The sequence below is a fragment of the Poecile atricapillus genome, chromosome 1, assembly GCF_030490865.1.
Source record: "Poecile atricapillus isolate bPoeAtr1 chromosome 1, bPoeAtr1.hap1, whole genome shotgun sequence".
NCBI classification, from domain to species: Eukaryota; Metazoa; Chordata; class Aves; order Passeriformes; family Paridae; genus Poecile; species Poecile atricapillus.
In genome coordinates, this window is record NC_081249.1 from 28646922 (window position 1) to 28673437 (window position 26516).

The following is a 26516-nucleotide window of genomic DNA, read 5'->3' on the forward strand; positions in this document are numbered from 1 at the left end:
TGGGGAGGAGGGGAGAGAAGAAGCGCAGACAGTGATGTTCCTTACTGCGAGAAGGGGATAATTTGGAGAAAAATAAAAATAAAATTTAAAAAGCCCAAGCCCACCCCCCCAAGCCCTTTCCCCACAACCAACCAACCAACCAACCAACCAACCCCCCGGCACATCTGCAGTTTTGGTGCATTATGCATCTCCACCCCGTTTTCCCAACACGGTCTAAACGCTCTCGCTCGGATCGACCTTCTCCACCGCTCCCTATTGGTATCGATCTTATATATATATAGATGCACGCATATATCCATATATATATAAACACAAGCAGTCTGAACGAGCCTGGATCGTGTGTGTGTGTGTGTGTGCGCGCGTGTGTGTCTGTGTGAGCGTGCGGCTGTGCGCGGCGGTGCCGGAGCCGGTGGCGGTGCCGGCGGCGGTGCCCGGCCCGGCCTGGCCCGCGCTGCCCCCGCGCTGCCCGGCCCGCCCGCGGTGCCCCTCACTGCACGCTGGTCTGCAGTCCGTGGTGAGGGGGCGGCGTGTCGGAGTTGACGGTGCCGACCTGGGAGTAGACATCGTCGGGGGTCTGCTGCTGGATCCCCGGGGGGGTCATCCGTTTCTCTTTCTGCCTCCGATTGCAAAACCAAACCCTGACCACCTCCTTCTCCAGCTGCAGGCTGTCCGCTAGGTTCGTAATCTCCTGGGCGGAGGGCTTGGGGCATTTCAGAAAGTGGCTCTCCAAGGCCCCCTTGACACTCACCTCGATGGAGGTCCGCTTCTTCCTCTTCCTGCCCTGGGCGGCGATCTTGTCGATGCTGGTGGGACTGCCCGTGGAAGAGTCGGCTTCCTCCAGCCACTTGTTCAACAAAGGCTTCAGCTTGCACATGTTCTTGAAGCTGAGCTGCAGGGCCTCGAAGCGGCAGATGGTGGTCTGCGAGAAGACGTTGCCGTAGAGGGTGCCCAGCGCCAGCCCCACGTCGGCCTGGGTGAAGCCCAGCTTAATCCGCCGCTGCTTGAACTGCTTGGCGAACTGCTCCAGGTCGTCGGAGGTCGGCGTGTCCTCGTCCGAGTGCGGGTCGTGGCTGTTGACGCCGCCGTGGTGCGGCGGGTGGTGCCCGGGGTGCTGGTGGTGGTGGTGGTGGTGATGCCCGGGGTGCTCGCCCAGCTCCGGCGTCTCGCCGCGCACGAGCCCCGGGTGCACCAGGCTCTGACCGCCGGGGGGGGGGCTCAACATGCCGTTCACCGTGAAACCCCCGGGCTGCGAGTAGAGGAGCGACTGCTGCTGCTGCTGCCCGCCGGCCATGGAGGGTAGGTGGGCGGCCGCCGCCGCCCCCCAGGCCGCCGGGTGCCCCTGGTGCGGGGGGCCCAGGTGGGGCGGCCGGTGGTGCAGCGCCGCGCCCGAGTGCAGGTCGTCGCGTCCGCCGCTGCCCTTGACGTCGGGCGGCGGCGGCGGCTGCTGGGGGCTGCCCGTCATGCCCACGGGGCTGCCGGACCAGGGCGAGCCCGCTTCGGCGGCAGCGGCGGCGGCGGCGGCGGCGGCGGCGGCGGCGTGGGGCAGGGCTGTCACCCACTGGTGGGCATGGCTCAGCATATGGCCGCCGTTGCTGGCGGCCATGGCGCCCGGCATGAAGTCGCTCTGGACCATCTTGGCCGCCGGGTCGCCGCGGTAGCCGCCCGCCACCGAGGTGACGGCCACGCTCCCCGGCTGCATGCCGCCGCCGCCGCCGCCGCCGCCGCCGCCCGAGTCCGCGTGGACGATGGAGCCGGCCGCCAGGATGCCGTTGCCGGGGAGGTAGGGGTTAGAGGTGGCCGCGGCCATCCCGCGCCCGCCGCCCGCCGCTCGCCCCCGCCGCGCCGCAGCCGCCGCTGCGCCGCCGCCGCCGGCTGCCGGGCGCCCGCCGCGAGCGCCCTTGCCCGGCGCTGCCGGGGCCGCTGCCGGGGCCGCCGCCCGCGCCGCCGCCGCCGCCGCCGCCTTCCCAGCCTCGCCGGGGCGCCGGGGCGCGGGGTTCACCTGCTAGCGCTCCGCTGCGCGCTCTCCTCCGCCCGTCCGCCGGCCGTCCTGCCTCCGCTCCGCGGCGCGCTCGTTGCGGTCGCCGGCTCTCGCTTCGCCTTTTATATTTTTTAGCCTTTCCTTTTTTTTTTTTTTTTCCAAAAAAAGAGAAATATTTAGCTGTACATGTAGTTTTCCTCCGCCTTCTTCTCGCCCGGGTTCGCTGCTCGCAGGGAGGAAACCAAACAAAGGCTAAAAAGCGAAAAAAAAGGGGGGGGGGGGATCAAAAAGCCCCCGTGTCTTCTCCCCTCCGCTCCCCTAGGAGTACATCTCCTCCTCTCAGCCTTCCCCTCTCAGAGTGAAACTTTTCCTTTTCTTCTTCCTTTAAGGCTTTGTGTGTGGGTATATTTTCCTTTTTTTTCTGCCTCTGTCTCTGTCTTTTTCTCCTCGGTTCCTCGATCTCCTTTTGCTCTGTTATTTGCAAGTTTTGTTGGTGTCCTAAGAAAACTTCCTGTGATGATGATGGTGGTGATGGTGGTGATGATGCATTTCTCAAAGTTGTGCTGTTGCTGGAGCACTTTGTCCCCTTTGAAACAAGAGTCCTGCCGGAGCCTTCTTGCTAGAGTCACGCTCTGGATAAGACATTTTTTTTCTCTCTACCTTTCCTTTAGGCGGTCGGAAAAAAAAAAAAAAAAGTAAAAAAGAAATTTAAAAAGTTGAAATTTCTCGTTACCTCGCGAATTGTTTCTTTCCCTCTCCCGCTCTCTCTCTCGCTTGGTTTGTTGTCTTTTTTTTTTTTTTTTTTTTTTTGGTTGTGTTTGTTTTGCTTTTTATTTTAATTCCAGCAGTTGGTCGAGGGAGGAGGCGGAGGAGGAGCGCCTTGGTGGAGAGGTGTGTGTATGTGTGTGTGCATATATGGTATCCTTTATACACTAACTCCAGCGGGGAAGTTGGCTGCCGGGCTGGCAGCGCGCACTGGCGGTGCCGGAGTCCCGCCGCTCGCCTCTCCCCGCCTCCCTCTCCCGGGCCGTGCCCGCGCCCGCGCCCTCCCTCCTCCCTCCCTCCCGTCCGTCCGTCCCTCCCTCTCCTCCTCCCTCCCGCCGCCGCCGCCGCCCGCGCCGCCAGCGCCCGGCCCCGCCGCGAGGAAGCGGCCGCCGCCGCCCCCGCCGATTGGCTGCGCGCCCCGTGACGGACAGCGCGCCGCCGGCCGCGCGGCCCCCCTTCCGGCCGTTCCGATTGGCTGCTTTTTAATTTAGGCGAAGTGGCGTCGGAGATGGAAGTTGCCCCCCCCTCCTTGCCTCTATCCCTCCTCCCTCTCCCCTTCCTCCTTCCTCCTCCCTCCCTCCATCCCTCCCTCCCTCCCTCCGCCTTTTAACTCTTCGTGCCCGGCGGACACACGCACCTCGGAACTCTCCCGCCGTCGCCGCTCGGGCAGGGGCGAGCGCGGGCGGTAATAATTAATAACGACGGTAATAACGACAATAATAACGACGCCGGCACTCGGCTGGATTCGGAAAGGCGTTTGTGCGACGGTGTCACCACCGGGCACACGCACCCGCCTCTCTCCCGCCGGCAGTGCCCGTACCGGCTTTCGGAGCTGCCCCCCGGCGCTCAGCCTCGGAGGCGCCCGCCCCCCGCCCGCCCCCTCCTCCCTTTGTCCGCCCCCGCACCCCGGGGTGCGCCCCGGACCCCGGCAGCCGTCACGCCGGGGGCTGGCCCGGCAGCGCAGGAGAAGGGCCGCCCCGTCGGCGGGGGAGGTGGCAAGGGGAGCCGGCGTCCGGGCTTGCCCTGCACGCTGCGGTCTGCTCGCAGGGAGCCAGCCCCGCGGCATGAAACGCTGTATTATTTCTCGTCCAGCGGAAAGAGTTAAGGGGGGCGGGGGAAGGCGGCGGGAGGGGGGGCGCGGGGGAGAGATGCGACCGAGCGGAAACACTGCGCGCAGGCAACCTCAGTGAACCACGGAGAAAGAGAAAGTGGCAACAAAAACAAGGGCAAATTGAACGCTCCTCGGGGACTGCCGGTGCAATAACACCGCTCGGACACGGAGGGGACACGGCGCTGCCAGTGACCGCCTCGCCGCGCAGCGCCGTCCCACGCGCGCTCCCCGGGTGGCGGGGGCCGCGCGGAGAAAACGCGCGGTGCGGGCATGGGAATGGGCAGCGTCCCCCCCCCGGCTGCTCCTGCCCGCCCAGCTCCCCTCCTCCGCACGCTGAATAACCCGGCCCTGGGAGGCGGCGAGCTGCGTCCCGCTGGCAGCGCCCTCCATGCCGTCCCGCTCCCGCCGCGCTCGGCAGCCGGTGCTCGGGGCTCCCTCCAGCCCCCGGCTGGCACAGCACGAAATACCGTGGCAGGTCGGGTTAGTAAAGCCATTCAAGTGAAGCGTACGGATCTTAAGGGCGCTGGTAACTAAACACCAAACATAATCATTTTATATATGAATATATATGTGTATATATATAAATATATAAAAATAAATATATATATATGCGTATATATAGGTATATATATTTGTTCCCATGCGTCCTCCAAAGGTTTCTTTTTTTATATATAAAAGATCCAACACAGATTTCATTGAATAAATCTGAGATCTCCAGGTGCAGACGTTTGAATAGTCAGTGCCAGAACCCCATGTTTTCCTTTCCAGCCGATTTTGCTTGGATCAGGCTCAAAAACCGAGTGAGTCTCGTGGTTTTGTTTACACTGAATGGGGAGGATAGGAACGGTGCCATGGGGCCGTCTTTCATTAATATACAGTGAGGATTTTGTCTAAATTACTGCTATGAATTTCACAGTACACGCTTTCAAAAGCCGTCTCAGGTGGCCTGATGAAACGTGATAGCGCCTCTGCAAACAGATCTACTTTCTTAATAAAAAAGGAAGGTGTGGGGGGGTGGAGAATCCCCCCCCCCCAAAAAAAAAAAAAAAAAGCAAAAAACCAGCGTACACCATCATAACACCGACAACAAAAATTAAAGCTCAAGCTGGAGCAAGGTCTTTTATTTTAAAAAATATCCCAACAAAAAACAAACAACCAACTTCGTTCCCCAACTCTTCCCACCCCCTCCCTTGCAGAGTGAGATTGTTTTGTCTGGAAAAAAATCCAAAGTATAACAAGGGGAGAACAGTTAGTGCTGATTTTCATTTGCATAAATTTTCATATATTTTGGTGAAAATAATAGACTAGTGGAGAGCGGGGCTTAGTGGAGTCAGTGCAAAGGAAAATCTTAACATGGATCGTTTCGCTGGAGTTGAGAACATGCTTTTTACCCCCTGTCACCTTATTAAAATCTAAAATTAAAAAAAAATTCTCTAAATCCTGGAAGTTTGATCGGTAAGTGTTTTACAATTTTTTTATCTACTTTTGTTTTCTTTAAAGTCTTCTGGATATATGTTTTCAAAAGGTTAGGACAAGACAGGGAAACCCATGGCAACTGCCTTGAAGGAAACAGGCTGGAAAAAAAGGGAAAGGGAAAGGGGGAAAAAAAATCCCACCAGCAACAAAAAGCACCTTAGTGAAATATTACATAAAAAGCATGGATTCATTCCAAAGCTCAAGGCAGCAAAGCAATTCTTCAGCGCTGGAAAGTCTTTCTGGTTACAACTTCACTTTTCTGGGCACTGTTAATTATTGTAACACCAAGACTCGGGAAGGCTGGGCCGGGGGCGGGGGTGGGGGCGAAGAAAGCTCTCGAAAAATATTACAGATATGTGAAGGGGAGGCGAGGCAGAGATGCGGGCTGTTTTCAAACGCTGCTTGGCGGGGGGGCGGGGGGGTCGCCCGGCGGGCGGGGAGGGGGCCCGGCCGGTGCGGCGGGCGGGAGAGGGGCCGGGGCCGGGCCGGGAGCGGCTGACCCGAGCACCTGCCGGCGGAGGGACGGGCGAGGGGGGAGGCAGGGGAAGGTGCGGAGCGGCGGTGCACGCACAGGGTTAATATTGTAACTAGGGAACAGACGGTTAAGCACAACATCTAGAGCTCTGTAGTGAAAGTCCATCAGAAAGAGTATAATCAATCAAAACTAACCAGGACATCCCTTCATTTTATTCTCCAAGGAGATTGGGGCTGGAGGATTACAGAGCAGAATTCACTTTGTTTCTTTCTCTTGACAATCTTGCGCGTCTCTCCGCTTTTCCTGAATCCCATCCAATTGAGAGGTGTAGTCTAATGATCTGAAACTCTTCCATAGCGTTTGGGTCAGTGTGATATATAATGCGATAAATAATGTAGGATTAAACTAACAGGCCAGATACTGCTCCTGAAAACTTTACCGAGCCTTAAATATCCCGTTATGCGACTTAATTTTATTTCCATTTTAACGTGTTATTTGCAATTTTTTTCCTTGCCACCTCTGTTGCTGCTCTTTTGGATACACAATAGCTGGTGATCATTGTAATTTCCTAGAATTAGTTACTTCTTTGGAAACGGTCGATAGCCAAATCAATAAAATGGCTTGTAAAACTACGGAGGTATAGGTTTCAATTTGGGGGGGAGAAGAATCGCTCATTTTCCACTTCTTGTTGACGTGCCCGGCGTCTCTTTTGACTGGGGTTAACTCTGTGTGCTCCATCGGAACAGATGCCGTATAGAGCTGCTGCCTCAAGATCATTTGTTTCCTTGATGGGGGAACATTTCTGAGCAGAACATATTGGTTGCCATAGAGAAAGAAATAAAAGGAAGAACACTAGTCACATTAAGCTATATGTTTGTGCACTGGGCTTTAGATAAAAGGACTCCAGTTCAAGCCAGAGAGAACGGGGCCAAAGCAGAGCTTCCTAGCTTCACTAAAACTAGCTTTATTTTGTTTTGGACTTTTACGGTTGAAACATGTAAGCTAATTTTATTGGCTGTCGTTAATTTTATACGATACGGCTTGCTGAACAAAATCAACTTTGGGCGCGCTCCGCCTGGAGCCGGCTGGCCGCCAGGGGGCGCCCCGCGACACCCCCTCCCCGCGTGCCGGAGGGGGCTGAGGGCGGCGGGGGCTGCCCGGGCCCGGCCCCGCCGCCGGCGCTGCCCTCACACCGGGGCTGCCCTCACACCGGCACTGCCCTCACACCGGGGCTGCCCTCACACCGGCAGTGCCCTCACACCGGGGCTGCCCTCACACCGGGGCTGCCCGCACACCGGCACTGCCCTCACGCCGGCGCTGCCCTCACACCGGCACTGCCCTCACACCGGCACTGCCCTCGCACCGGCACTGCCCTCACACCGGCGCTGCCCGCACACCGGCGCTGCCCGCACACCGGCGCTGCCCGCCGCCGGAACAGCGCCCCGCAGCTCCCGGGGCCGCCGGGCGCGGGGACAGCGGCGGGGGCTGCCGGTTCAGGGGCCGCCCGAAAGTGTCCCAGGCGGTGCGGTGCCTCCAACGGACCCGAGGCCTGCGAGGGAGTGAGAGCGGTAATTAAACACAGGCATGGGCACCGCAGCTCGGGGCAACCTGGGATGCCATGCGGGGTTTTTTGTGATTTTATTTTTTTTTTTTTCTGTCCAAATAAGGCGCTTAAGCCTCTGGAGATGCAATAAAACGAGTCCTTTTTTTTCCTTTTTAGTTTATTTTTTTTTACATTATTTAGTATTTAATCGCTGTATTAAACCTGGTAAGGTAGCTAGTTTTCTTTTTCTTTTTTTTTTTTTTTTTTTTTTTCATTTTTCCCTTTCATTTTTCCCTCCTTCCCCCTTCAAGCTGGCCACTCCTCCCCCCGATCCCTTCCTGACTTTTCTGTGTGCGGGAGCCAGCGACAGAGGTAACGCCGGACTCCCCCCGCCTCCCGCCCTGCCCGCACCGGCCGCGCAGCCGGCACAAGTTCTCTCCGTCTGGGACACTCGCAGATTAACATCAACTAAACACAACATCGACAGCGGCCACGGCTTAGCTCGACACAGCTCGGCTCTCTGTCCCTTTCCGAGCACTCCTGCACTCAGCCCCTTACTCTTCTCTGCTTCCCTCCCTAAGTGATCGCAAGAGGGGACAGAACTGAGAAATTTAGTTAGTGGCTTTTAGTTTTCGCTTTTTATATTTTTTTTTTTTTTTTTGGGGAGGGGGGAAGGTTTAGGGCGCGGGACGGGTTGTTTTGGGGTTTTTTTGGGGGTAGAATTCCTGCCCAAATGCGGCTGCTTCTCACTCCTGCGCTCCTGTCTGCTGGCAGGACACTGGGCACGGGCGGACCCGCGTGGTCGCAGCATCCTGCAGCGCACCTGCACCACCGGGACGGGTGGCAGCGGTAGCCTCGAGGGCGGGAGCCTGAAGCCACTTTGTTTCCCCATGGTGGAGCCCCAGCAGTTTCCGTGCTACAAGGAAAGTTTTATTTCTTGCCTCCATAAAGGAAAGACCAATTGGAGCCCTGGAAATCGCACAGCCCATAAATATGATAGAACCTGGCAAGATGAACTCCCCGCCTAAAAGCCTAACACATACATAGCCAAAAAAAAAAAAAAAAAAAAAAAAAAAAAAAAAAAGAGAGAGAGAGAGAGAAAGTAATCAAAGACAGAAAACGACCTACAAGAAATTACACTTTTCATTTAAAGTGTTCGTGGGTGTTCATTTGGAAGACGGAGTCAAGTTTCCGTGTGTATTGACCGTGAGGTAAAATGGTTGAGATATTTACATGAACAAAACTTTCCACCTTCCGCATTTGGCGCAATGAGCACTAGCAATATTCCAGACTAGTAAAACACATTTCCAGAGCGCAACTCTCCTCAGAAACGTGGTCGCTTGCTTGAGATTTGCAGTTTAGTGAACATTTCCCTCGCCTGTGAAGCGGGCGGGTTTTGGAATTGAAAGACCCCAGTAAAGTTCATCATCCCGGGGTCGGGATTGAGCGGATTTCCCCCAGCTTTCCTTTGCCCCCCCTTCCCCCAATCCTCCAAGCGTAACCTGCGTTATATTTTAAACAAAACGGGATTTAGAAGGGCAGCTCCTCTGCTGTATGCCTGCACCAGTTAGCAGCAGCAGGCGACTAGGTACCGCAAGGGAAGAGAAAAACTAACGCTAAAACGAGCAACAAGTTAATTCGGCAGAACTAAACTTTTCTGGCTGCCTTTGGAAGAGTCCGGTCCAGCCAGGATTGCCGGCTCCATGCCTGCCGTGGCACCCCAATTGGAAGAGTGCTACAGAGTGCATTTTTTTCTCCCCCTTTAAAAAATAAATGCCTATTTTGTCCGAACGGACGCCTTTGGAAAATGGATGTAGAAGAGATACTGTCGTGGAAATAGTGAAAAGAAAGTGTTTACCGTATTTAGTATTCATTTACTTATAGTGGGAAATGATTAGGTATGTACTAATATAACCGTGGAGACCAACTGCCTAATTAGCATTTACAAATTAAAATGTTAAACATAAAGACATATTCCGTATACAGTCTGCTATATGTAAAACACATTCGTGCATAATACAGCAGTCAGCTGCAAACGTGAAGTTGACTGGCTTCCAGATATGTAGCGTTCTTGGCTAATGCGATCTGCTCTGGGTTTTTCAAGCTTACCCATGCTGTAGTTCATAGTTCTTATGACCACGTTGATAGCTGCACTAAGGATATTACACTAACCAATCTGAAGAAAATAGGAAAAACACAGATTACTTTTAAAGGCTGACGATAATAACGATAAACACAATAGGCAGGCGGATCATTTATCCATACCTTTTATTCTGAAGGCTTCACTCGGAACCTTATTTATTGTTTTGAGTATAACAAAGCATTTCGGCTTCTGTAATAAATTAGAACAATAATACAGAACTGCACATGCAAAGCAAGATTCCTTTATTTCCCAGCTGCATAATTTTGATATTACCCAACGTGTCTTGCTCAGGGTTCACCTCACACGGACTGTAATGAGAGTTGCCAAATGAATGGAACAATCTATCTGTTGACTTGAGCTCAACGTAGACACATTACATATGATAGAAAACTAATGCTCCCACCGATGTTAAAATCAGAGGGATACATAGTTTCAATCCAGACCCTTGAACATGTAGATTTTTATTAATAAGAATAGTTGTGCATGTAGTGACATTAAAAGGGTATTTACAAGTTGGAGTCTTTTAAAAGAGACTGTGAAAACCTTAGCCCTGCTTTTATTAGACATGATATCATTCCGATTTGCGTGCTTGCCATCTCAATGGCGTTTCATATGTGATAAACAAACAAACAAAAAAAAAGATCCATATGCATTACATAGATTTTCTTTTACACGCATAAGAACTGGAAGCCTTTTAGTGGGTAAGAGGGTGAATAATTGTGATACACCAGAAAACAGTTCGTGCAGTTTGGCAGCTCTGGTTATTATTATTAGATTTTTTGACATTTGAACTTGTCTATTGTCTGAGGAGCTCAGTGCAGATTGCAGTAGGTCAACCTTAAGGCTGCTCTTTTTGGCATTGCACACAAACATGCACACGCTGTCTGTTCTCCTTGTGTGAATACAGCAGCTAGAGTTTTATCGTGCCCTTTTTTTTTTTTTTTTTTTTTTAATGCACATCTATTTATATTTATCTAATCCGCTTGGGGTTTTCACGGTCGTGTGATTAGTTTGTACGTGCCTTCATTTTACACCAATTCCTCCAATCTATATATTTGCCTGATGTTGGATACTTTTAAGTACTCAGTCGCTTTTACAGCAGTATAATTCCAGCACCACGACGTTTGATAAAAGGGACTTCAGTAGCCCTGGGATTAAATGACATATTTCCTCGCAGCTTCGTTCAACTCCATCATGACTCCTACAGTCAAAAGTTAACGTTATCCATCATCTCCTTGCATTTATTCCCTCCTCCCCTCTCTAAATTCAGCCCCGCCACCCGACTTCTGAAACAATTTCTTGCCTCCTGCCAAGAGTTAGGGGGATAGCAGTGTGGGGGGCGGAGGCTGGAACCCGAGAGCCCCCCGGCACCCCGCGTCCCCGGGGGCGACCCCCGCCCCGCCAGCCTTTCCGCGGGCGCGGAACGGGCCGCGGCCACGCCGAGGTCCCGGCAAACGCCCTCCCGCGCGGGGCGGCAGGAGCCACTTCTGAGAAGGAAAACGCGAAATAGGGATGGATCCCCCCAGGGTGGGAGGGGGAAGGGAAGCAGGAAAACTGGATCAAACCCAGTAGGAGAGTCAGTTTGCACTGGGAAAATCTAGAGATTGCGTCTAAATAACTTTTCCCTGGAGTGATTTGTGCGTCTTGCTCTTTCTTCTCTAGTATGGTTGGTGTTTTAAATTGAGGCTTTTCCCTCTTCTGCCGGTGTGAGGGCACTCCGGCTGAACAACGGCCCATGTCTTCTTGTAGCAGTCTGACATTTAAATATGTATCTCTGTAGATGTGTGCATATATAGGTATACATACATCCGGGAGTATACCTCTGGATTTGTTCCCCCCTTCACTTCCCTCTTCCCTCTTCCCTCTTTAACAAGAGCCTGATAACGCGTTTAAGGCTTGTTATTTGAACTCTCTGATCAGCATGCAGAAATGTAATTGCAACGTTTTTCATCAGGAAAGAAAAGCAAGAGAAAAGGGGGAGGAAATCCCCCCGCTCCCCTTCACACCCTTACACACACAGACACCCAGTGCTCTGTAATCGCTGAGTCACCGTATTGGGGGTCAGTGGGTAAACACGAAGGAGAGAGCAGCAGCTTATTGAAAACCCCGGCGCAAACCGCATCCCTCCTCATCTCCAGCTTGGAGATCCCTCCCCTCCTTCTTCCCCTGGATTTATTGCTCCGGACTTGGGAAAGAGTGGCCTAAGTGCGGCCAGAGCCTTTTTTGTGAGACTGTATGTTCTCCTCAGGCACAGTGGGACCCGCTTTGTTCCAGCGGGGTGGAGGGAAGAAATTCAACATTAAAATGCTATTTGGGCTGCCGGGAATGGACGTTGTTTTGTGGGCGTGAGGGGAGAAGGAGGAAAGGGGGAAACACCGGCCAGTTCACCTAGGGATGCAAAGAAAGCTTTCTCTTTCTCTTGGATTGGGCTCTGATCTGGGCATGTTTACTTCTGTTTAAACGCTATTGTTCCTGCCAGCCTTTGACACAAACAGAAGGAGCGGGAGGGGGGCGGGGGGTGGTGGTGGTGGCTGGAACAAAGCTGCTCAAACCCCAGAAACCTCCAAAGGCGGAGGAATACTTATTATTTTTTCCCTTTAAAAATGTATGTGACAAGTCCTTCTGTTTGACGTTTTCTGGGTCCCCCCACTCTCCTTGTGAGCTGAGCAGAGTGCCTGGCTGTGATTCACTTACCAGGGCCCATTTAGAGAGGTACATGTCCCCCTGGTAGGTGCCAGGGAGCCTCGGAGGGACACCTTCTCCAGCCCCTGGGTCTGAAGGAGAAGACTTGAAATCGGTTTGTGGCAAGCCCTGCAGTGGGAAACAAAGAGGCAGAAATGTTGGGAGCCCAAGGAGGGCCTGAAACACAGAGAAGCATTGAGCTTCCCAGAGATGCTTCAGCTTCTCAGCAGGGGACAGAGCAGAATCCTTTTTGGACCGTCTCTGTGCATTTGAGGGCTGGACTGTACAGCCCACATTGAATCAGAGTCATTGTGTGTAAATGAATAAGTGCACATTGTTTTGAGATGCTGCTATTGTATTTGGGGTTGGGGGGAGGAGAGGGTTATATTTTGTGTCTGTGTGCATGTGTGGGTCTATGTGCTTACGAAAGGTGAGTGCAGATTGCAATAGTTGCTGCTCTATTTTTGTTTGTCAAACAGGGCCCTTCTCTTGGGAGAGGGGCATGTGGCGGATCCCAGCCCAGGATTACATTAATCAAAGCATTATTTCCCCAGGGATGTGCAGCACAAATGATAGTAAATCCTAATAAAATTGGATCGCTGAGAAATTGAACGCTTAAAGTAATCTGCTCTGCCTGATAAAAACTTCAAATTTATAAGATATTATGCATCCCCACCCCCAAACACCTTAGGTATCATCACTATATGTGTATTATACAACTATCTGTAGGAGAGAAATCACTGCTTAGTTTAACAGTATTGAATATATACACAGATATAAATGTGTTTGCATGAGCATGCACACATATTGCCCACACACACATGCGCAGAGTCATAAAAAGAAGCTAAAATATTTATGCACATAACAATAATGACTAGGGTCAATATTTTCAGCACTTTACATGCAACACCTTTGCTCTGGCAGGTGCTATAGAAGGCTTGGACAAGGCTGTACATGGTTGTGTACCAGCACTGTAATCTTGCCTGGGGACTTAATTCTCTCTTGCTTTTTACTGACACTCACCACAGACCTCCATGATGGCACCTGTGATCTCAGCCCACTGAGCAGCTTTGCTTTTTAAACATGGTACCACATGGGGTGGTATGAAAATAATTTTTTAAAAAATGAAAAATATATGAACATGAATATTTGAAGCTGAGTTTAGAAAGCTTTTGAGGAGACGAACTCCAGAAGGAAACTGTCCTGGACTGTATGGGCAGAGTTGAAAGAAGGAGAGGTGTTCCCAGGCTAGGTATTAAGCCTCAGACGTGCAGCATAGTGTGCCCACAGTCTCTCAGTACAGGGCTAGGCCACCACCTCGCCGGCATGGGCCAGCAAAGATCAGGGTAGCTGCTGGCCATTCGCTAGCACAATGTGCTACTTCCTCTCTGCAGAAAGAAAGTTTATTTATAATTGCTGCCATAGGACATGACAGTAAGCTCAAAGAGATCCACTGTCCAGAAGAAAAAAAAAATTGCTTTCCCTCCCCGCCCCCCCCCAGCCCCCCTCAGTGATCACTGTGCTTCCATATGTGAAAGTGGCAGAAGGCATTTCCACTCACCCAGCTGAAACTCTTTGAAAGGCTGTGAGCCTCCCCCGGCGTTATAAATGCCGATCATTCCGCCTACCCTCGCCGTCCCGGGACCCTGTTACCCCCGCGGGAGCTGGCTCTGCCTCGGGCCCCCGTTCGTGGCCGGTGCTGCCTACTGCCTTGTGGCCGACGAGTTCCGTATTTCTCTCCCTGCCCCTGTCTTTTCTGACATCGCTAGGCAGATTGAAGGTGGTTCATCTCTTTTCCTAGCGTGGGGTTTTCCTTCCCCGTCCCGGCCCCGGGGGCTTGGGGAGAAGGGCGGGCGGAGGTGGTCCCGACCCCACAGCGCCCCGCACCCTGCCCTGGCCTGCTGGTATCGGTGTTCCCTGCCTGAAGACAGGGAAGCGGCGGAGGGGAGCTGAACCCTCTCCCAGCCCCGAAATGACGCAGCCCCTGTTCCAGCATCGTCTCCCGTTTGGGCTGGCTTCATTTCAGAAGCCGTCTCCCCCCACCCCCTTCTTCCCAGCCTTCCTCCTTCCTCCTCCTCCTCGCCTCACCGTCACTCTCAAACAACCCCCCCCTCCCCACGCCTCGCGCCCGCTTCCCCCCGCCGCCCCAAACTCCTTCCTCAGGACCGTGGGATGCGGGTGAGCTCTGGTGAGAGTTGCCGGTCTCCATTTCTAAGCGGGGAGCCGCCGGGAGCGGTGAGGCAGCCGTGACGGGGGGAGCGGTCGGAGGGTTAGGGAGGCGATGACTGATGGAAGGAGGGGGGTCCGCACCCCCTCTCTCCCCATCTGGAGCAGTCGCTGCTCCCGGGAAGGTGCAGGCGCCGCGCCCCGCCGGCCTCGGCCCCGCGCCCCTCGGTGGGCAGAGCTGCCCCGCGCCGGTGCTCCCGCCGCGCTCCCGCACGACTCCCCTCGCCCTCCCCAGCGCGTGTGCGGACGGTGTGGGGACCCACTCACCTCGCCACTGATGGTGCCTTTTCTCATCGTCCCCCCCTCCAGCCTTCCCCAAAATAATAAAAAAACCCAAAAAACTATTTGCATAGCGTTCGGCACCCTCGCTCAGTATTTACCCCCACTTTTTTATCACCCGTCTACCTCCGCCCAGACCGACCCTTCTGCCCCACCCCACTCCCCCGCATCCCGAGTGCAACCGGATGGCAAAAATCAAAGCTGGCTCCAATTTACCCCAGTTGTCTTCCTTTGAACACTCATAAGGTAGGTATGGTGGGCTGCTGCGCTCCCACTCCCCATGTGCTCAGTGAGGTGCCTTCCTCTCCACCCTCTCCCCCCCGCTCTCTATTCCTTAATTGGCTCTATCTTGATGTGCACTTGTTTTGTTTAGCCTATTTTACCATTGCGGACGAGATAGGCAGGAAAAGGAGCGTTTGACTTGGTATGTCTCTCTGATTTATTTTTTTTTTCCCCTCCTCTCTCTGCCTTCTGAAGTTAATTTGCATTCGAGGTCTAATTCGTGTTTCAAAATCCTGCCATTTGAGGACCTTATAGCAACGGGGCATTCGTTTCTATTTTTGAGGAGGAGCCTCTCCTACATTTGCTCCTTTCTGTATAATTTCATTGTGTTCACAAGTGACAGGGATTTGCATCAGTTATTTTGCAATTTATTTTTTAAAAGAGTTGGATCAAATTTTCTTATTTTTAAAATTGCCGAGGGAGCAAATACTAGGCATTAGAAAAGGAGCATACATTATTAACAATGTTGCAAACTTAGTCACAGACTATATATTCATATATATGTATTAATCTGCATTCCTTGGAGTTGGATTTCTGCCTCCTGAGCATCTGATTTTGATGACAGTCAGAGAAAGTCAGCTATACAAATACTGAAGTGTATTTATAGTTCCTCACATCTATTTACAGGTGATTTTACTGCTGTTTTCTACTCTTGCTCCAGCACTTAGTAATTATTTCACTCCAGCAAGGCATTTCATAGGATTGAATGCTGCTTGACTCATTAAAGAGTTTTCAGTTTATCCAGGTGTAACTTTCATCCACATCTCTGTAAATAGCTATGTAGCTTTGTGGACTTTAGGTAAAGAGTATAAAATATAAATGGACATATAAAAAGATTTGTTTATATCCATGGTTCTTTAAGTGTGATGAAGAATCCATCTATGCTGAGGCCTTTATGGGTCCTTTAAGGACTTCTTTCACATATTTTATTTGTATATATAATAAAATAAAATGAATTTTCTTTTTGTATGTAGTGATTACATGAATGGCATATGTTGCATAATATGCATGTGAGGCCTTTCAAGTATTTCTGTACGCACACAAATGTATTTTTCACAAATATATGTGTGTGCGTATGTATGTGTTTATACATGTGTGTGATAAAAAAACATGCTGGAAGAGAAAACTGCCCCCCCCCCCCCAATATTCATAAAGGAAAAGCTGTTAAGCTAGTTCATTGGGAGTTTGTATCTGGTACATTGCAGAAGTCAGTTTAGTTACTGACTTTATTGTAAATACCTACATACACCCCCATCTCAGCATAAAAATCCCTCTGTGTGTATTTGCCCTTCTAGAACTAACTAAATGCGACTATGAATTATGCCTAAAAAGATGCCACCAATATAAAAAACTTATAAAATAGTAATGGAATATGGAATTTTATATAGTGCCAACAACTTTAGCATGATTCTTGGCATAAGCAATTTAGTGCAATTTTATTTGTCTGAACCAGAATGATATTACAAAGTGAATTAATAGAACATTAGTACTGAAAAAAAGAAACAGTTCTTCCTTTGAAATATGAAGTGCCACTAACTTGAGATGAAACCTGAAAGTCAGTGAATAATAGATGGGAAATATTAATATTTTAAATGTATCATATTTAAAATTGCTGTGAACTTAAACAAGATTTCATATCAAGAAAAACCAAGTAATTCATTTTACGTTCTAATCTTATATGCAACGCTTTTACAAATGAAGCAACTCACTAAAGAAGGGAAGTCAGGTATGTAAGCATATCTTGTTATTTTGCACATGAAATATGGTCATTATGGAATATGAATTTAATTTTGGAAATGATAAAGAACACTTATTTTATTTTTTTCTACTACGATACAAGAAAAACATTTTTAAGTAGATGATTAATTAGATGAAATGGGCTGATATGGCCCATAATACCTGCATGGGCTTTTATACCTTGTGAAATCTCACCACAATGGGACCTTTATAAAAAGTATGAAGTCAAGTAATGCAATCATATTTTATATTTAGAATGGGAGTTGATATGATTCAGTTTAATGCTGTGAAAAAGTGAGCCCTCTGGCACTTGGCATTAAATTATTTTAAAATTACTCCTTCAAGTAAAGTTAGTAGAAGGACTGCACCATGGTTGAAGCCCAACACTAAAGCTCAGGGGCAAATTGGGTGCCACTGCTTGCCTTGCCATCCATTTTAGTGCGGACAAGGTGTTACCCTTGGCTGTCTTCTTAGTTCAAAGTCTGTTGGCTCCAATATTTCACTGTCCTTCTCCAACGAGCAGGTACAGCTCAGCCTCTGGAAGCCAAACCTGTGCTGCTCAAGATAGGCCAAATCTTACTTTTCCAATTCATCGAAGCCATGCTGAGTTTTGTTTGATTGGAATGAGCAGGATCTAGCTCTCATTCTGATCCCTGAAATATTTCCATTAGACATTAATATCTATGGAGAGATTATTTTTACATTTATTTGATATAAATGGAGTTAGGTCTGGGGGCCACACTGATCTTGCCCTTAAGCCTCAGTCATCTAAGGGTTGCATCCTACACACTTTGACTAGTGAATCAGGACAGCAGTAATTGTGGACACTACATGCTGATACATAGGAAACATATTACTAGGTATTTTGAACAATCAAAATCACTCCATGCCCATGTCTTTGCATCAATGGGAAGTGCTGAATGTGTATGAACTTAGCAGAAAGGGCAGCTGTGTGTTCTGGGGAAGACTTAAGGCTGCCGTGAGGACTGTTAGCACTTGTGAGGTGTCTTGTTGAAGGACAGCAAAAGTCTGGTTAGCCCGTAGACTGGTTCCCACATAACCAGTTGCTCCCACTAAGAGCTAGTTTCAAGTGCCACAGAAGAGGACAGGGTGGTGATGGTGGGGAGGGGACACATTTGGTTCTTGCTACACAAGTGGATCTTTTTCTGTCCAGTTTTGGCCAAAGCTCTGGGACATTTGCTATGGTTCTCTCAATTATCTCCCATTAATTTCAGTAGCTTGTTTTTTTATTGCAAATGCCCAATGTTCTTTGGAAACTCACTATGGGTATTCTAAATTCAGAATAACTGTGATGAGAAAAAACCCATGCTTTTCCTTTTTAAGCAGTTTTACCATTTAATCACAGTTTGTTTAAATATGCATTTCTCTGCTGTGAAATAACCTTTCTTTCCACATTTATGTGCACAATCCTAACTCATAGCAGAAAAAAACATTTAAAAACACTGTGTCATGCTTATAGGATAATTATTAATCTTGTCAGAATAAAAAGCGTACTAAAAGTATTCCATACAAAGGTTTGTGCCTCAATATTTTTGAGAGTTTTTTTTTTAAAGTAATCAGATGTCATAACAGGGGGAGAAACCATACGATATATAGCATGTAGTACAAGTATAAGACTCCTAGAGGACTATTTAGAAATACACAAAGCTTATTTTTTCTCCTTTTGGTTAGCAGACTACCTGATGAAAAGGTATATTTTTATTTTTATTCCTGCTTGTGTCTTGCAGTTCTGTGAAGGTGATGGGAAACTACAAATTCCAGACTTTAGTAGTTATATATGATATAAAACTAAGGAAGAAAAATGTTCATGATACACATCTGGAGGGATAAATATGCAATAATCATGCAATCTGATAACAGGAAGAATTATTATTTGACAATAACCCAAATGTTAACTACAAGCAGAGTAATATTGTCCTAGCAATATAGCAAATAAAATGATGCTACAAAAAGATACTTATGAAACTTCGTCTATATTTAGAACTTTTCCAGCTGAATTCTCCTTTTTAATAATTTGTGGCCACTAGATATGACCACTTTTCACCGCTAGTGAAAAGCCAGTCAAGACTTTTCTATCTTGATTCTCCTATCCCATATCTACAAATCTAAAAATGCAACTTGTAGTAACTGCACTTGATGTTAGGAGGGTGATTTTGCTGCTTGTTTGCTTGGGTTTTGCTTCAGACTTGATTTTGCATACCCTGACTCAGGCTGAAATTTCTGGTGCATGTGAGCAGTGTTTGGAGGGTCATGTACTTATTTTGTGCAAAAGGGACATCTTTTTCATACTGGGGATTTCTATACGGACAGAAAAGGGATACTGTAGGAAAGTTGACTGTTTTTCGAGGACATTGGGCATTTACTCCATTTGACTTCAGAGAGAACTGTGGAAACTCAGTATTAAAAAAATAAGTGCCTATTTTTCTTTAGAAAGTCAAGTGTTGACGTGGAAATCTGACTTGTGTATCTCTGGCTATAATAAATAGTAAAACTCTATAGCTGGAAATATCTGTTTTTATCTTTGTGTGGGTTTAGCACCAGCCATACGTATATAAAATGCAAAAGTACCTTTCCTCATGTGATAACTGTTTGCTTTGCCTTTTTCTTCTAAGAGGTAGAAAAAATTATTAAACCACTACTGCCCTGAAAAACAAACAGACAGAAACAATAGAAATTATTGTTCATTACTCAGTTAAGAAAATAAGTCTGTAATCTGCAGAGGATGAATTATGATTTTATATGCTGCTGATTTGCCTTTCTGAAATTAGGATTCTTGTATTGAACTCTTTCAGCTATTTTTATTACTATTAGGAAAGAACAACATGCAGATTTCAAGCACCTATTAGAGGGACATCTTTTTGCACTTCTACACTCTGAAGCCTAAGGAAAATATAGCAAACTTTTTGAGGAGCCACCAATGGAGAGGAGAGTATCCGTACACGCTTCTGTGCCAGTGAATGCTGTAGCAGGTTGTGTGCATCTGGGGCTACGGCTTTTCTTTTTAGAAGAGGACTAGCAGAAGAATCAAAAACCCATGATTGGTTATTGATCAAAGTCCGCTCAGTGCAGCACTGTCAAGTTTTGGGATCAGTTTTGTCTGGATGGTATTGAGCTGCAACTGCGAAAGGAGCCCAATCCAAAGCTCTGTGCACCCCCTGTGCCCACACTTGGGGAATAATTCCTTTGTTTGCAAGTGGTGGTTGAAGCCATGACCCTCCTCCCAGCAATGCCCAGGACAAGCTGGCCCCACGGCCCCCAGCAGGAGCTGTGGGCTCTGGGATGGGAGGGATGCACTGCTTTGTTGTGTAGAACCCATAAGGAAGGGGTTTCCCTCTGCAGCCCAATGCCAAATTTACGCTTTGGTTTCATCTGTAATCTCTCTATTAGGGTTTTTTAAATTTTAAATCCTGGCTTTGTTTAGAAATGATTGGGCTGTGCTCAGCACTGGCTGTCTTGATAGGTTTGAAATTCCTGGGAAACCTCAATACTGGCATTTTCTAAACACAGTAAGAAAAGCACACTGGAATATTAATAGGTGAAACACATTTTTAAAGGGGCAACATTACTTTGGAATTTTGTCTGTTAAAACATATTGGCTAGGGGCAGCTTGGAGGAGTTGCAGTAAAGTCACAAGGTCACAAGTGTTCTTCACAATTTAAAGATTCTGCATTTTAATTATTTTTTTTTTTTTTTGTCTGCCACTGTAAAAGACCCCTGGAGACAATGGGGCTGCGACACTTAGCAACAGGTTATCCTCACTGTGCAGGGAGCACCATAAAAAACACAAAATGGACACACAGAATAAAATACAACACTGGCTCCTCCACTTCCCAGTTTCTCTACTTTCTGGTGTTAGTTACATTGCATCAGCAATGGGTAAAAATTAAAAAACCAACCAAACAGATGGAAATGTCATCTCTAAACTGACAGAGCCTCTGCAAATTTGCTTGAAGAACTATCTAAAAACACATAATAATAATAAAAAAAAAATTCTACACTGTTTGGGACTTTATTTATTTAAACACAAATTTATGGAGATGGTCACACACTAAAAATTGGAGGGTTTGGTACTGCAGTTGCTTTGGTGTATTTTTTACCATTGTAATGGGTACAGGGAAACAAAAGAGAATATGAATATAGGGCAGTTGGTATTTCGATTTGGGTGGCACTTTCACTTGTTGTAAATGTCTTTTTAAAAAATCTGTTTACTTTCTATCATGCTATTGAATTGTAGAAGACATTGATATAGAAAAGCTGAAATTATTTAATAACCAAAAGTAAGAATGTTTTTTGTAGTATATTTCTTCTATTTCTCATTGCCAACCTCTCAACTGATAAGGGATCCTGAGGTCCAGGCTAAACTCACCCACGGGGTAGAATGGGCTGTTAGAGAGTGAGATGATAGATGGATCTGTTCCTCACCTTCCAAACTCAGTTTCTTTATAAAGCAGGAGAAAGCAAACCTTTTAATAGAGAATCAAAAAGCAAGCTCAAGAACAATGCTACTATCACACCTTTCACGGTATTTGTTTTTCAGGCGTCTGGCCCTGATTTTAATCCAAAGGAGCTGCTTTTGGAACTGGTGTGTTCGGCTTTGGTGTTTGCCTGCTGAGGAAGAGGTATGCCCTTTGTCCCTCACCTGCAGATGGCTTGGATGCTTTTACTTTATTGAGGCAAGCACTTCCCAGTGGGCTACATTCAGAGAGTGCTTTTTGTAGCATTAGTACAGAACCAAGTTACAAAAGAATATTAATCTAATACATTCCAAAATTCAAATATGTGTGATTAATAAGCATTATTATCTATAAATAAGGCTCGAATGATACTTTGGCAGTGTTGTAAACACAAGAATCAGAAGCAATTATTGTCATTATTGTTCTGCTAGTACTTTCCATGAATACCAAATGGATATTACTGTCCAGCTCCTTGGCACATAGAAATCCTGTAAAGAACAGTTGTCAGTCAGTAAGGCCTGGCCGGCTGCTGTTAACTACGTTTGTGTAAAATGTAATGTACCTAAAGACAAAGCTGACGAGTTATTGAAAGCAAGATGACTGATTAAAAAATTTATTCTTTGTCCTTTGCAACACCTAAAATTATTTTAAATAAAGCCTGTGAGAAAGTTTTCCCATCCTTTGAGATGAACTGTTTGTGTGATGGCTGTGATTAAAAATGGAAATGGACTCTCTGCCAAAAACACTGCACTTCTTTGTGTGAAACACACAAAGGTGAGGATGTCCCAGCTGAAAGGTGGCATGTAAATAATGACAACAGCCCCTCACCCACCAGCTGTAAGCAGTAACTCAGGACTAGTTTTCAAGGACACAGGATGAAAAGGGTCTTAATCCTCATCACATTTACCTCTCCCCAGTTTGTACAGGTCCCGTAGATTGGAGTCACGCTGGTGGCCAGGTCCCACTCTCTGTGACACTCCCACTTGCCTGCCTTTGGCAGTCTCACCTCCCTCACCAAACCTTGCTGCTTTAGACAGCGCCAGCCAACAGCAGCATTTTGTGGTGGGTGTCATGTTGTTCTTCAGATGCCAGGGTGTCATCGCGAGCGGGAACAGTGTGGGTCTGACTCTCAAATATGTAGAAAGAAAAAGTAAAAAAAAAAAACCAACCAAACCCCAAACAGTAAGCTTTACTTTCCAAATGTGTTCAATTCTTCTTTCCTCTCCTTGATATTTGGGGCGTGCAGCACCCTATACCATGTGGTTTAACATTTTGTTCTCTATTTGTAGGTCAACATTTCCATGATTAAACTTCATCCTTTATTCAGCCTGTTCTGGCTAGGCTTTGCAGCACATGTGATATAAGCTGTTTTCACAGCTAGTAGGCCAAATCTTACTCTGAATAAGGGAGCCAAACATATGTGACTGAGTCAGACACTTAAATCAACTCCTTGGTAAATGGGAGATAACTCCAGGTGCAGTGATGAACACTGAGAACCAAAAAAGTGGGAAGAGTGGCCAGAGTTGTTCTGAGTAGGAAAGGAGACATCCTATGCACACAGGCAGTGAAGTCATAGCCCTACCCAAATTTTATTCTCCTACATTTGCCTGAGGATACAGAGGCCTCTTCACTGAAGTAATTAGGAATTTTTCCATTCAGGGCCAGGCCAGCCTGTGGTAGGCTCAGCTGCAGCTAGCCATGGAACAAGCTGTGCCGGAGGGGGACAAGGCAGAAGGAAGCGAACCCACCTTACATTTGCTGCACACACAAGAAGGTTGCTGGGGGAGCATGGACCACTTCACCTACAGCATTATGCTTCTTTCACTTTCCCTCCCTTCATCTCCCTTACCTATCTCATTTACAGACCAAGGCTGGTGGCTCTTCTTTTCCTTGGTGGCAGGTATCGGTTACTCAAAGTCCATGAAGTTGAACTGGGTAGCCTATCCACTTAAATCAACGTAACAACTCCCACAAGCACTGGCCATCCAGAGTGTGAACCACCAGTAAACCTTGGTGCAGGGGATTTTTGTTAGAGGACTCTGGCTGTGTGGCCAGTGGCCCTCCTCCCGTCATTCTTTGCCATTGTCTGGTAATTCTGTTAAGGTCTGGCAAGCCTACAGAGCTCATCAGGCACAAACAGAAGTGCCAGAGGAGCAAGGGATGCTATACATGATCCACACCTGCTGTGTGGTTGCTGTGTGATGTTCCTACCTTCACCATGGCTGGACTGGTTGGGGCTGTTGTTGCTACACAGCAAGTACCAGAGTGAATAGTAAAAGAGCTCCTGCAGGAGGTCCAGAGAGGACCTATTTTCCTCAAATGGACGTGGCTGAACCCATAATTAGTAGAGAGAGGACTGCGCTTCATCTATAATTTGGTGATGAACTGCAGCATCACAGAAAGGAGTTGACAATGAACCATTTCTGTCAAGAGCAAGTGCTTCCAGAGCCACACTGGGGCTACCTCCCTCAGCTAAAGGAAATAGAGGCAGCATAGCAGGACTTCAAGGTTTTTGGTTTTTTTTATTTTTTTTTTATTTTTTTTTATTTTTGTTTTGTGTTAATGACATTCTTTATGTTTTGTTCATTTGCTTAGGTTTTTTTCAATAGCTTTTTTTTTTCATTTAGGAAGTAAAATATATCCTGCCCAAAACTAAATCTGCTTGCTAAATATTCAGTGAAAAAAGTCAAATGATAACTACTGTGGCTTTGTGAGTAATGTGTTATCCATAGTTTAAAAAGTCTTGTCCTGATAAGACACACAGTGGACAACACATATAAGATGAAGTTTATGCACTAGTATAAGGTTTTGAGGACCTGCCTCATGGCTGGGCAAATCCCTGGGCATGCATGTGGGCATCTGATCCACTTCCCTGCCATTGCATTGGGAAGAAAAGCCTGCTGTTACCAAGGACTTATTAGAAGACAAACAAGCCTTCAGTGCTTGTTATGGAGTTAGGGAATGCTATACTGCGTGATGCACAGAAGTAGATGATCTGGTCTGGTGTGCCTTGGGAACATGGAATAGTGCAAGGCAGGGGTAGGATGAACTGCACACTCCTGGAAAGCAAGAGGGAGAGTACCATGATTCTGCCCTCACTGGAGTGAATGTTAATCAAGAATATGCTGGAATAAATCCCTATGTGCATCAAAGATACATCGGTATCAAATTAATGGAAAGGAGAAAGGAATTTAGGACAGCTAAGATCTGCTGATAGGGTCAAGTGACCTCCCTGTCCTCAGGTCTACATTTTGGAAACACAAATTGCACTTTGGTTTCACTTTGAAATGTGTAAGCCAAATTGTGATGCTTACAGAGAGCAAGAAGATTGGAAGATGCGAAAGTCCTGTGATCAGGGAGCGAGAGGATAGCAGCATGATATGGTGATGTGAAGCTGAGCAAAAGAAAATTAGAATTTTTTTCTCCAGTTATTTATACAAAATAAGTTAAATCTCCGTTTTCGTATGCTTAAATAACAGTCTCTCTATTCTATGGTATAAAAGATCACACAGGAATGAGCTTAGACTGTGGTAACACATAATTCCAAGTTAGTGAAGAGACAGTATATTTTGTATTATCTTTTCTCTTGTTTTTGATTGCTGTTTTTGGGGGGTTGATATTACTGTAAGTAAATACATTTGTCTTTTGTTTCATTTTCCCCCTGTGACCTATTTCATTTAATTAGAAGGAAATGCATAATAGGAAATGAGTATCATCACACTGGGCTCCATCCAAAGCCCGTGAAACCATCAGGAGCTTTTTACTCCTGAAAAAGCATTTCCCAGGCTTTTTACTGTCACTGAGTCCAGCCCAGCAGAAAAGAGGGGCTATTTCCACGTTATCTGGAAGAATGTGTGCTGCCGGTGTAAAAATATTACAGCTCTTATTTTAAAGTCTGGCCCCAATACTAGGGAAGGATCTTGCTACTGCATGTGCCTCTCTATGCCACATGTTTCACATCTGTGGCAGCACATTAAAGGATAAAGGTTCCTAAGATTTTAACTCTGAATATACATACAAAAAGAAAATACAAATTAAGGAAAAGATAAAAGATATTGATGGAAGTACAGGAGATGCTCTTTAACATGCATATTATTGACTCAATAGATTGTTACGGCTTCAGAGCTATTAGGGTCTGCTGTGTCAATGTGTACTTAGGGACTGTTTAATATGCAGATGGTTGACATGACAGACTGGAGCCATTACAGTCTATCATGTCAGGGGGGATACATGAATACGCACTTTGCCAACACTGTAGAAAGTCCCTTTAAAATACAGTAGCTGTTTTTTTACAGTAATTTAATAGGTTTGGTTCTTCGGATGCCCAAAGACTTGAGAGTTTGGATTTATCAGAAACAAAATTTATTTCCAAATTAAGTCATTTTCCATGTGGAATGTGCAGTCTGGAGGACAGGGTGTAATCTCAGATACACAGCTCCTATCAAATCTTGTAAAATTAGCTACTGCACTTGTGCATGTGTAGAAGAGATCAGAATCTATCTGTCGGCATGTGTCTTTTTGAAGAATTTAGTTTTGTCTTTTTGAGGGGTAAGGGAGAATGTCGTCTCTTTTTTCATTCAAATAATCTTCAGTAGCAATTAAATAGCTTATGCTACCTAAGAGATCAGTTATTACAAGATAAGCAGCATGACAGTTTGGAAAACTGAATAAGTCTTTGATTATTTACTAAGTTTTGATATCTGCTATTTGCCTCAAAATACTAAAAAGTGAAGTATAAGATACAAACATGAAAGGCTCATTTGATCATCATAAGGAAAGGAATCAGTAGTTTTGCTTTTCTTTTCCTCAACAACTTATTTTTTATTAAAATAGCAAAGCCAAGTGTTGTGTTTAATAAGATATATTTTTTCATTTGAATATCAAATGGAAAAATACAATTAAAATATTTCTGCTTTTACATTAATCGTAGGCTATATTTCAGCAATGCATATATCTAAGAAGCTCAGCATACACATTTGGTATATATTAGATTCTTCTAACAGATGCCCAGACCTCTTCCCCTGATTTTTAATGTTCTTTTTTATGGCAGTGATCCAGGGACATTTTAATTTGCAAGCCTGCGAACTTGGAAATAATACTTGTAGTGGGGCATTATGTCTAGTCCATTCCCTCTAAGTTTATTGTCCTGTGTCACCTAGCTCTGATTTTAGCTGATTTGCTGAACAGAGTGGCATGGTGCAATTCCAGCACAAAATTCACTGAGCAAAAGCACTCTGCCTTGGAAATAACAGTAAGTGTGCAGTATTATAAAGGTCTTTCCTCTTATTTGTGGGAGAGTTTGGTGACAAATTCTACAAAAAAGTGGATTTTTAGGCAAAGGTGA

At 47.0% G+C, this 26516-nt stretch overlaps 1 protein-coding gene and 1 long non-coding RNA gene across 5 annotated transcripts in view; one reads left to right on the top strand and one right to left on the bottom strand.

The window, feature by feature from the left end:
• POU3F3 (POU class 3 homeobox 3) lies at positions 1 to 1849 on the bottom strand. The gene has a single exon (XM_058827411.1). It carries the CDS (start codon positions 1805 to 1807, stop codon positions 488 to 490), a length of 1320 nt encoding a protein of 439 aa, XP_058683394.1. The 5' UTR covers positions 1808 to 1849; the 3' UTR covers positions 1 to 487.
• Positions 1850 to 5188: 3339 nt separating this feature from the next.
• Positions 5189 to 26516, top strand: part of LOC131573458 (uncharacterized) — a 53090-nt gene continuing 31762 nt past the window's right edge. For all 4 annotated transcript variants that reach the window (XR_009276201.1, XR_009276202.1, XR_009276199.1 and 1 more), the window contains exons 1-2: positions 5189 to 5309; positions 21256 to 21337. This is a non-coding gene — a long non-coding RNA (uncharacterized LOC131573458). The remainder of the gene's footprint in view (positions 5310 to 21255; positions 21338 to 26516) is intronic.

What these genes read in the sequence shown, in the direction of transcription:
- POU3F3 (XM_058827411.1), bottom strand. Translation starts at nt 1,807, where the DNA reads ATGGCCGCGGCCACCTCTAACCCCTACCTCCCCGGCAACGGCATCCTG.